The sequence below is a fragment of the Drosophila innubila genome (assembly GCF_004354385.1).
Source record: "Drosophila innubila isolate TH190305 chromosome 2R unlocalized genomic scaffold, UK_Dinn_1.0 1_C_2R, whole genome shotgun sequence".
NCBI classification, from domain to species: domain Eukaryota; kingdom Metazoa; phylum Arthropoda; class Insecta; order Diptera; family Drosophilidae; genus Drosophila; species Drosophila innubila.
Window position 1 is genome coordinate 20,854,885 of NW_022995374.1, and position 12,485 is coordinate 20,867,369.

Sequence of the window (12,485 nt, forward strand, 5' to 3'; positions counted from 1 at the left end):
GGCAGTTTCCCATTTTCAATTTTCATACTTCGCGTTTTGCCTGGCAAGCAGCTGAATTGCTACGAAAATTTCCGTCTTTGTTCTTAAAAATTATCGCACAGCAAATAAATTTTGCTGGAATCTGCGCCTGTCATTGTCGTTGTCCTGGTTGTTCCTGTTGCTGTTGTTGTTGTTGTTGTTGTTGTTTCGTCCCTGGCAGTCGTTGTAATTGTTTTAGCATCCTTTTGGCCCCGGCAGGGTGCCGGCCATGCTGCCAGCCTGTCTGCTTGAGCATATTACCAAAATGGTTGTCAACACTTTGGCGCAAAAGCTTTTAGAATTCATTTGAGCGCTCGCTATCCACTCTGGGCCTGGTTAATGGTGCCCACGGCCATTTTTCCACGCTTTGTGTAATTTGGTGCTCATTATTTTATTGTGTCCAGCGTTTCGGCATTTCGGCGTTTCGGCGATTTTGGGGCGCACGTTGAAAATCCAAATTGCAAATTTTAAGAGCCCAACAGCAGTTAATCTTTTTTGTGTGTTGTGTTCTCTTTTCTTTTTATTTCGATTATACGGCAAATGACATTAAAAAACAATTTAAAGTTTATCACACGCCATTTCCCTGCCGCTTTTCTGGGACGCGGCGGTATTGAAAAGAGGAAAACAAGATATAGTCGAATGTGAACGATTAAGAGTTATCCTGTGATTGAAAGTAAATCGAATATAAGATCGATTGTTCATATAGAAGCAAAGAGTAGTTCATAATTTAAGCAATTTTTTAAAACCGCAAAGGCCAGCATTCAATTAAAATAAATCATTCTTTTATTTGATTGCATTAAACTTGCATTAAATTTTGATAAATGAATATGGATTTCGACATGAGCTTAGCAAATGCAAAAGACTTTTATTGCGTCTTCAGGTTTTGTTTTTCAGGTACAATTAATTTGACTGCCGCAGGATTGTTGGTTGGTTAGTTGGTTGGCTGCTAAACCATGACAAGCAACTGATGCGCAACAGACCGTAAGTGTTTGCCTGTCCCATGTACTACACTGAAATTTACTTAAGAGGCACACACACACACTCACACTTGCACTTATTTATACCAAACAAGGCCTCAGGCCTAGAGTCTATGTCACATTGCGCATACGCAACGTGGCCAATGTGCTACGTGCTGTGCTGTGCTATGATTGTTGTTGTTGTTTTCTTGTATTTTTGGTCGTGCTATTTTCCGACTGCTTCCGTGCAGACAATTAAAATCTGGCAGCATTTTACTTGTAAGCCGCTTAATAGGACTGCGAAGTTCTTTTGCACACAGCTGCAGCATCAAATGCGACCCGAAAATGTGTTCATGCGTGAGAATCTCACACATACACACACATACACACACACGCACACACACTCATACACGTCACGTGGCCAGAGGCTAAAAGCCACGGGGAGAGAGAGGGGTGTATACATGTGTGATGCTGTATGCGAGTGTGTTAACTCAAGCCAGACAAAGTGCATGGCTAAAAGTTAGGAGAGAGAGAGAGAGAGGCAGGCAGAGAAAGAGACGGAAGGAGAGATTCGCCTAAATTATGGCCAAAGCTTTAGCTTTATGGGCAAACGCATGCTCTTACCTTGGCTTTAAGCTGAACTTTGTTAGTTAGCTGTTGTTGGCCAAAACTGAAATGCATATTAATTTGAAAGCTGGCAGAAATGTGCTTGAGCCAAATAGCAAAGATTGTGTTTGGCCCCAAGGAAAGCGCATTAAAAGAGCTTATCGGTGGCCACATTGCATAATTCCATCTGAGTGCGCCAAGACAAATGTTAATTTAAAATGAAATACTTTGAACTATTCAACTTGTGCAAATATTTTATCATCCAACAAGGCGACATTTATGATTGTCGCACACAACCAAAAACTAAACTGCCAGGCCAAAAGCTAAACCACAAGTTTTCTGTCTGTCTTTCTCATGTCTCTCACTCTACTCTATCTTTGTTTGCTTTTCAATGTGTGTGTGTGTGTGTGTGTGTATGTGTGTGTGCAGCTGCAGGACATTCATTTGCTGAGAAATTCTGTTGGATATTTGCTGCTGCTTTGGTCTGTCTGTCTGTCTGTCTGTCTTGGCCATGTCTGTGTTATCAAGCGAACAGGTCAAGCGCAAAGGTGAGAAATAACAAAATTTCAAATTTGGTTTCGGGCATTTCAGTTGCTGCACAAGGATTATTGGGTTAATGTGCACACCCAATCCTTCTCTTCCTTCTTTCCCCATTCTACTTCCCTTCTCTGTGTCCATTCAATGCAAGACAAATACCTCGAACTATGGTTACAAATTCGTATTTCCATTTGCACACACTTTTATGCATGTGAATTGTGGCAATTGGCAGTCATAACACATTCATACACACATACATACACAAATGCGTACACTCAGAAAAATATGCCATCCTAAAAATAGGTACGACCGTACTTAAATTTATACAGTTTCGTTCTTAAAATTTTAAGATTGCTGTGTACCAAAAGTCTTGAATTAAGTATAAATCGATCTTAAATTTAAAATTCTGACTTCTGACTTGTCGACCCTTAGAATTCTCATCTGGTTCTAGAGACGCAAATATGCATTAAGATTGGAACGCTGGTAAAATCAGCACCTATTTCGAAAGTTCGCTAACAGAGAAAATACACCATTATCAAATGGTATTTAATTTTTGGTATTTTGTACACATACTAGTGTATGTTGTTATTAATTAATTATGACAATGTTTTGTACTAGAAACAAGTATATATTGGGTTTAGTTCAAGATTTTTGTATACTTAAAATAGTATGTTTTCAATTTTTTTCAGACTTGAATTAAACACAAAGTATGCCCGAAAAATCTCATTTTAAGATTTTCGTACTTGCGCAAACCGAGCTTGAAAAAAGATTTCTGTTCCGAACTTAGACAGCTTTTTAGATCGTTTGTACTTGAAAATGGCCTTTTTAAGTACGGAAATCTTGATGTTTTTTCTGAGTGTAGATGAGTATTCAAATTCATGTTCGGATATTCAAGCACACCACACAAGTCCACACTTTGTTGAACTTAAATTGAATTCCAGACTCTGTCTGTTGTTTGACAAATACAAATCTTAAGTATTTATGCATGGACAACAAGATAAGTATAATTAAAACTACAGATTTTCGAGTATGTGAGTCCAAATGCATAAGTACTCGTATCTGTATATATTGTTAACTTTTAATTGAAAATCTATAACAATTTATTCGTTATGACTCACTGACATTAGCTGAAGGGAAATTGAAATACATAGAAGAATAATTCATGAGTGAAATTGCAATTAAAAAACTCTTGTTCTAGAAATAGTTAATAATTATTTTTCCTGCACTGTAAGAAATACTTCACACCTGCGGGTAGTGTATATTCTAGTGTTACTTTATATGTAGATTTGATTGAATTTAGTTTTAAAAGTGAATAAGATTTGCTTAAATGAATTGTATAAATTATCATTGAGTCGCTCTAACTTTACTGCTACACTGTCTTATTAAAACTAACTTTTATTTATGAAAACTCCTTTATAATATTCCCATGTCCTGATGTTGCCTGCCTGTTGAAGTTCCTCATTTGCGCTTTAAGCGCATTTTTTCGCACCAAAAAATTAAGCCCAATTATCCTTGATTCACTGGCTTGGAAAATTAATTATGTGCACCTATTATTATTATTGTTGAGCTTGTGCATTTGGCCAGCAGCAGCAGCTTCCGACGCGACGGGGGACAAATTAAAATTCATATGATATTAAATTTCTCTCTCGCTCTCTCCTTTTAAGCACTTCATTATAATATTTGCAGTGTGAAATTGGAAGGCGATGAATTAAAAGTTTCAACAAATTTTATGAGATCAGGGCAGGCTTTGAGCTGCCTGTCCTGGCTCTGAATACTTGGAGTTTTCGTCCCCATCGTTTTTAGTTCACTTTACAACATCTTGTCTAACTGAGCACAGATTTAATTCCTGAAAAAAAAGTTTTTCCGTAAAATTTAACAAGTTAAAAATTTTTAGTCTAAAAAAAAAACGTAAAATATAAATTCCATTTCTATTTTTGTATTTTTGTATATAGATATATATATATATACAGTTTAGATTTTAATAATGTCTTCTTATCGCGATGTGGTTAAAGCGGCCCGTAGTCTGCTAACCTACGAGAGAAAATTTCACGTAGTCGTGGCAAACAGTGTACGTGCATTTTCCTCAAAGTGCGAGAAACCCAAGGGCGTGGTCGTGGGTGCTTATCAGAAGGATGGTGACAAGCCCATTCGATCTTCAGAGAATGCCGTCCTGCTCGACGATGCCGTCGGCGGCAGGATAATGAGCTTGATCAGAGAACGCGGCATGGATGGTCGTCCCGGCAAGGGATTGCTCTTCAACGGACTGGAAGGCGAATTCTCGTGTGTCGCCGTTGTTGGCATGGGACCAGCTGGCGCTGGCTACAATGAGCTCGAGGAACTGGACGAGGGCATGGAAAATACTCGCATTGCGGCCGGCACAGGAGCACGAGCCTTGCAACTGCAGCGCATGGCCGAGGTGCATGTCGATGGCATGGACTTCCCCGAGCAGGCTGCCGAGGGTGCGGCATTGGCCGTGTGGCGCTACAACGCCAACAAGCGCAAGAAGAACCGCTTGGCCACCCCCAAGTTGCACATGTACGGCAAGGGGGATCACGATGCCTGGGTGCGTGGCCTGTTCAAGGCCGAGTCACAGAATCTGGCGCGACGTCTGTCCGACACGCCGGCCAATCAGATGACGCCTTCGATATTCGCACAGGCTGCCGTGGATGCGCTGTGTCCCTGCGGCGTGGCCGTGGAGGTGCGCTCCATGGACTGGATCGAGGATATGAGCCTCAACTCGTTCCTCATGATTGCCAAGGGCTCGTGTGAGCCGCCGCTCCTGCTGGAGTGTACCTACTGCGGTACCGCTCCCGAGGAGAAGGGCATCTTGATGTTGGGTCAAGGCCTGACCTTCCACAGCGGCGGTCTCTGCCTGAAAAAGAAGACGGGCATGGACAAGTATCGTGGCGCGATGTCCGGGGCAGCTGTCTGCGTGGGCGTCCTGCGTGCCGCAGCTGCCCTCTCCCTGCCCATGAACATAACGGCTGTGATTCCCCTCTGCGAGCACATGCCCTCCGGCATGGCGGTCAAGTGTGGTGACGTCGTGACGCTGCTCAATGGCGTTACGCTGGGCATCAAGAATGTGGACAAGGCGGCTGTCGTGATGATGGCGGATCCCCTGCTCTATGCCCAGGCCAATTTCAAGCCGAAAATGATCCTCACCGTTGGCTCGGTGGCACGTGGTGTTAGCTATGGCCTTGGCGGCAGCGCGACTGGATTGTGGAGCAACTCTGCGTTCCTGGCCAAGCAATTCCGCAAAGCCGGCTCCATTACCGGCGATCGCATCTGGCGTATGCCTCTCTTCCGCTACTTCCGCGAGATTATAACCGACAACTCGACGTACGATATGAGCAATTGTGGACGCGGACCAGCATCGTCCTGTTTGGCAGCAGCCGTTATGCATTCGCTGGTGCCGTGCCTGGATTGGGCACATCTTGACATCCGCGGCACTGGCATGACCACCCAGGTGAATCCTCTGCCCTATTTATTAAAGGATTGCATGACCGGACGCCCGACCCGCACAGTCATCCAGTTTATGTACCAAATGGCCTGTTCCCAGTCTTAACAAATCTGTCTTGATGCCCTAAGGAAATTATTGTTATAACTTAACATTTGGATGTAGTACCTTTGGATTAAAAATGTTCAGAATCAGACAATTAAAATGCAGCTTTTTCTCTGACTATTGCGTCTTTTCACCATTTCACCATTTCACAATTTGTTTTTCCAACGCTCGATAAGCAACCTCCTTCTATCCGTCTGTCTGGTCTGTCATTTTCAATTACGCAACGCACAATTTGTGGATTGGGATGAAGGACGAGATGAAGTCGAAATGAAGACGTGTGCAGCTGTTGATTGAAGCGCAAATCGAATTTACGACCATAAATGTTCAGCTTTTCTTAGATGCTGTCAACGACGCGCAAAAGTATGCTATGCAAAATATACTCGTATGTACATGTGTGCAAGTCTCTGTGTATGTGTGTGTGTAAGTGTGTGGTAGAGCACGGCTTGACAGCTCTATTTCTATTTACAGTTACCCTATGTCTATCAACGCAAGTTGGGTTCGTATTACACAAACATCGTCAGTCGAAAATTCAAATTTAAAATTCTTGACTTAAGTATTTATTTTTAAAACAGGATGTTATTGTTAAATTAAGACAACATGCGCATAAATTGGCATTGACTCAACATGAAAAACGTCAAAGAAGCGTTTAATATTTGATATAATTTGAAAAAGATCTTAGAGAACCCCGAAAGTCAAACTATTGCTGGGAAAATCGTGCTTGAATCAAGTATTTTGTTCTTGGTTAAAGAAAATGTCAGGATTAGTATACTACTGACACCGTTTTGGATCTATTTATTTCTTTTTAAGCATATTTATGCTTGCAACTAAAAATATTACATTCTTTCATACTTAAAAATAAACGATTCAATTGCAAATTTTATAGTAATTTAATGTAATCTTCAATTAATTTAATTTAGCCTTAGTTTGTTATTTTTTTTCAAGCCTTGTAACCAATTTTAGATTAATTTTAGATTTTAAATATTTAAGATATTATCTATTCATTTGAAATGGATTATTTTTAGCTTACAATTTTTAATTATACAATTAAAATTTTAAATATTATTTAAATATTAGCATTAAAATAATTTTATGTACCCTATTTGAATTTTTTCAAGTTTTCCTTAACACTTATAACAAATATCGAAGCCATTTTAAGGCTAACTGTTGTAAGCAAAAGAAATTTAGATCGGATCTGCTGCTGCCTAAAGTTATTCAGCTAACCACAGGGTATTTTCCAGTCTGTCAGTTCCTCTGTTAGCCTATGCTTACAGCTTTTTCATTCGCAGCTTGGCAGACTTATAAATGTTGTCTGATTAGCGTGTGGCAGCAATTGATTTTGCACATTTGATTGAGTGTCTTAAGCTGAGCCTGATTCCACACACACACACATACACTCACTCACACACACACACACACACACATAGACAGTGAGACAGGTGTGCCTGACATTTGTGAGCACCTGGCTTATAGACTGTTAGCTTAACGCTGCTTGCAACTCATCAAGCTGCCAAAGCCAGTCAGTCTTCAGTCAGTCAGTCAGTCAGCTTGTCAATCAGTCAATCTTTGGCCTTTGATGTGTGAGCTCATGATCTGACGTTTTTATTATTTACCAAAAAAACGATTGTTTGCGTTTTTGACAATAAAATTAGCTTAAAGCTGTTCAATCAATGGCATTTATTGTGCTGACTTGATTACACCTGTGTTACCTGTGTTAGCTGCTTTAGCTGTGCTACCTGTGTATTTGTTTTAGACGTGTATTTGTGCTTCTTCTGCTACGCAGCCAGGCATATGACATTAGGGCTAATCACAGACGAGGCACAAGCACCAAGTTCCACATGCCATGCTCAATATTTAATTTGCACAACTGTGTGTGTGTGCGTGTGTTTGTGTGTGTGTTGCTTGTGTATTTGCAAATGCAGATTTGGTTGCACAATATTCGTATTTGGCTGCAAGCAGCTGGCAGCTGATGGCAAAGCTTCCTTTACAAAGCCAATGGAGCATCTGGAGCCGAACGCTAAAGATGTTGTCCTTGCCACCAAAATTTCCATGAAGCCATATGTGTGTATGTTTACTGTGTGTGTGTGTGTGTGTGCGGTACAATCAAATTTAATCTCGCTTTCAAATGTCAAATCGCAAACTGCTTGATTACACATTGAAAGGACATTCTCCTTGTCGAGTGAAAAGCCAAATCCAAACAAGAAGCTGACTTTATTTATTTAATGGCTTGTCTGATGCTCACCTTTGGCTTGAACAAATCTGGCTTACAAATTCATTTGCTACATTGATTAATTAATGCTAATTTACGAAAATTCCATTTGGCCATTAGCCGCAGCCAAAGCACACAACAACAGGACACAAAGGACCTTCTATCGTTCGTCTGCAACTGTTTTCTGGTTTCTGGTTTAGTGTGTGCTTAATTTAGTGCTTTAGTCACACCACAGACACACATGTCCTTACATCCGTCTAAATATGTACATATATGCACTCATCTGTGGATGCTCAGTCGAACAATTTACTATTCCACAAATTTATGGCCAAATTCCCACATGTCCTTTGTCCTTTATAACTCCATTTGCCAGACGTTGACCGCTAAACAAATCAAGATAATGCTCGTAAGTGCAAAACAAAAGATTTCAATTACAATTCTGTTTGCCAAGAAAAACAATATTCATGACATATTCGAAAGATGTTTTATGAAGCTTATCAAGCTTAAGGAAATAAAATTTTAGCAGTTAAATAATACATCGAATACCCTTTGAAAATGTAAAGCAATGTGTTCTGGACTACCATAAATTAAAACTATTCTCAAATCTAACTTACAATGGATTCTTTATTATCTTCTCTTTTGTCTTATCAATCTAAAATTCAAAAATGTCTGATTTACCATACTTATTTTTATATTTTTATATTTTAGCTACAATGCATTCTCCATATTTATTTTCTCTTAAATCATAACTATAATAGTCAATTTTAACTTGCTTTAGTTGTATTGCAATATTTTAAGATCCATTAGATAAAACTGGTTCTCTTTTAATTATTTATTTCAGAGCAACAGAGAAAACCCTTTAAAATGCTAAAGCAATGTGTTCTGGACTATAATATATCAAAACTATTCTCAAATCCAACTTACAATGGAATCTTTATTATCTTCTTTTTAGATTGTCTAATCAATCTAAAATTCAAAAATGTCTAAAATTAACTCCATTGTTAGATTTTCTGATTTACCATACTTATTTTTAGTTACAGGGTATGAAAACTTTAATGCATTTCATATTTATTTTCTCTTAAATCATAACTGTAATTGTTACATTTCTTCAAAATCCATTAGATAAAAATGGTTTTCTTTTAATTATTTATTTCTTTATTTTTAATTGAACAGCTAAGATTATTTTGGAAATTTTATGACTGTTTTACAGGGACAGATTTAAAATGTAAGCTATTAAATAAATCCTTTTATTAAATAACATAGTGGAAACACTGTAGTTTTAATATATATTTGAGCTGTGTACAGTTACGCATATAATATCATTTAAGAAGATGCTTCTTCGATGACTTCATGTCTAAAGATTTTATTGGCCATTTGGTGTGCATAACGACATTGATGGCTGCGAATATGAGGGCAAATTAAAAAACAGAGTCTCGCAATTGGCTAAAATGGTAACGGCAATTGGCTCAAGGCGTATAAACGGCTGCTCCCGGGCCAAATGCTTGGAGCTCGGGTTGAACTTGGACTTGGACGGAGAAAGAACTGTACGGATTTTATTGCTTATTTGTTAAATGACTTGAAAAAGTTAATCAAGCGTGATTTTGATACGCCCCAGAGATAACGAATTATAGGTACGAGTGTGAGTGTGAGTGTGAGTGTGAGTATGAATGTGAGTTTTTATTTTGTTTGCTTTTGCTTTTGTTTCTGTTTCTGTTTTGTTGCTTTTCATTGTCTTCGACTGTGGCCCACTTGGCCACTTTGTTTGCTGTATTTGAGTTTATACTTTGGTTATTCAACAAGCTATTGTTGTTGCTGCATGCGAGTGTATCTGAGGCCACTCTGGACTCATAAAAGTAATAACAAAAGCAAAGCAAACGTATAGCAAATTGTCGGCGACACCTGTCGACGCCGTTTTATGAATTAATAAAGACGCCAAAACTCAAATCTTCTAGATGTATGTAGAGAGTGGATGGTGGAAAGTGGGCTTGCCACGCCCACCCACCAGGTGGTCTGGTTTGTGATTGTGCGTTCAGCTTATTAAACGCATTTTTACAGCGCGCTTAACAAGAATTTTCACTTTATATGCAAACATGTGAAACACTATAAACAAAGGACGCCAATTTGCACGCACACACAAATACACACCACATACACACACACAGACACACACATACACACACACACACACACACACACACACACACACACATACACATAAAGTCATATGCGCCAGTTGTGCGAAAAATTTCCTTTCTATTAAATTTTACAGTAAACTGAATTTACACCCAAGTTACAACAGCAGCAACAACAACAAGGAGCGCGTTATTAAACAGCATGAAAATTGCCCGAACATTGAAATTGAGGGGGTTGTTAGAGGAATTGCGGATTGACGGAGGGTAAAGCACTGCCTTCTTCAGCTTCCTCTTCTTCTTCCTCTTCCTCTTTCTCGCCATCTTCTTCTTCCTTCTTCATATTGCCAATGCCAGAGACCGTGTTATAAACAAAATGGCACAAAATGGCGACACCTGCTGTTGCAAATTAGAAAAATAAGATGTTTCATAAAAAATGAAATGTCAGAGGCAAATGGGAAAGGCGGCACACAAATACAAATACAAATACAAATTCACTCATACACACACACATTGAAATGAACAACAGGTGAGCCTGGCAGCGTATTTGTGAGGTTGTGAGGTTGAGAGGTTGTGAGGTTGTGGGACTGTCAGCAAGCCAGCAGGGAACGTTCTGGCACATTAGCAAACAAATTCGAAGCCAAAATATATATGGAAACAGGCTGGCGAAATGGAAATGGATTTGGCTTTAATGTGTTGCCCCCAAAAATGGTTAGTTGACTAACAACAACAGCTCCATTACTCAAAGGGCAAGAGCAATTGAATCGACGCTCAGTAAAGCTGTAAAATGGCAATGATACGAGCTGAAAGGCCTGCTTATATATTTGATTAATCAGTAAAAAAAAAAACAGGGACCGTAATCATTATAAGTTTTATTTTTAAAATCACACTTTAATGATTATATAATGTTCTTTACGATTTTCTTCAGTAATTATTTTTGATCCAAAAAAATAAAACTCAAAAATAATGATTATAAATCATTTTTATTTTTTTTGCTCGTAATAAAACTTAACAATAGTTCAAAGCTTCTGTGTTCAACTATTCGACATGTGATGTATCATATGAAAGGTATTAAATCATAGATCAAGAATATGTAATCATATCGAATATGTATAGCATAACTATTGTTGAGTTTTATTTTGAGCGAAAAAAAAATAAAAATAATTTTTAATCATTATTTTTGAGCTTTTTTTAAAAAAAAAAAAAATAAGGTTTGATACTAAAAGTGAGTGAATTTTGTATTTAGAAAAAAATCCCTATTTCTATTCCTAAAAAAAAGGTACCGAAAACCTATGTAAAAATTAAAAACTTTTAAAACTAGAGCTTATTTAACTGAAATTGTCTAAGTCTTTTTTCTGAAAATGGGTTATAAGTTGAATTGACATTAATTCAAATCCGTGAATTCAACTACATACATAACTAAAAGTTGATGTGGTAAGTATATTATTTTAATTATTTATTTCGTGAAAACTAAGAACGGTTGATTAAAATCAAAACAAAGTAATGAAAAATGTCTATTAATTAAAAATTAAAAGTAAAATTAAAAATCAAATAATAAAAAAAAAATTTTAAATACAAATATATTGGAATTTTAATTTAAAAAAAAACATCTTAAAACTAGTTGCTTAAAATTAGCCTTTTCAGAAGTTAGCTTTTTGTTCACTTTTAATATTACTTGCTGAAGGAACTTCTTTAAGAAATCGACAAATAAAAACTAATTTGGCCATATTTATACTGTAGAGCATAACAACTCCAACTTTCAGCTGGTGTCATTTTCTATGACATTTTATTACAAATTATGCTAAACGCAGTCAACAACTGGGCTTGACCCTTGAACCGTGAGTTACCCTACAGGGCAGGGGATGTCAGGTTACCTTATCGGGCATTTGCTTACAGCGATTGGGCACAAAAGTCATTTAAAGTTAGCTGCCAGTTAGCCAGGTTGGGTTTCTGTTACCATTCACGTTTCCTCACTGCAGTCACAGACAGACGCTGTCGCTGTTGCTGTCGCTGTCTCAAGTCTCAGCAAATGCAGCAGCAACAGAAGCAGCAGCAAACAAACAGAGCAAAGGAAACAAATCTAATAAAATCAGCAGATGATGGTCATTAGACCGAAAAGTAATTTCATTTATTCGCAAACTCGATTTGTTGCTTTGTAGCCCGAAGAGCGCACGAGTGCGCCTTGCCGTGGCTCAAACACATACTAGTACACTCTCCCCTTGGCCAAGTAATCGGGAATTGGAAACGGCAGCAGGGTCTGAAAGCCAAAGACACTGGGCAAAGGGCAGAGGACATGGGCAGAAACAGGGGCAGGGGCAGGGGTGGCAAATCAAAGCAGCGAAGCGTTCAACCAACGGTCGCGCATAAAAACAAACAACGGCTGCAACATTGGAAGAAACTGAACTAAAGTCCAGACAAAGTGAAAAATCACAAGAGGAAACAACAACACATGCCCACAAACTCACACACAC

General features: G+C 38.5%; 1 protein-coding gene across 1 annotated transcript; it reads left to right on the forward strand.

Annotated features, from left to right (window-relative positions):
• Window positions 1–4,086: 4,086 nt before the first annotated feature.
• On the forward strand, window positions 4,087–5,805 carry LOC117784708 (cytosol aminopeptidase-like). The gene has a single exon (XM_034622516.1). It carries the CDS (start codon window positions 4,102–4,104, stop codon window positions 5,680–5,682), a length of 1,581 nt encoding a protein of 526 aa, XP_034478407.1. The 5' UTR covers window positions 4,087–4,101; the 3' UTR covers window positions 5,683–5,805.
• The last annotated feature ends 6,680 nt before the right edge of the window (window positions 5,806–12,485 follow it).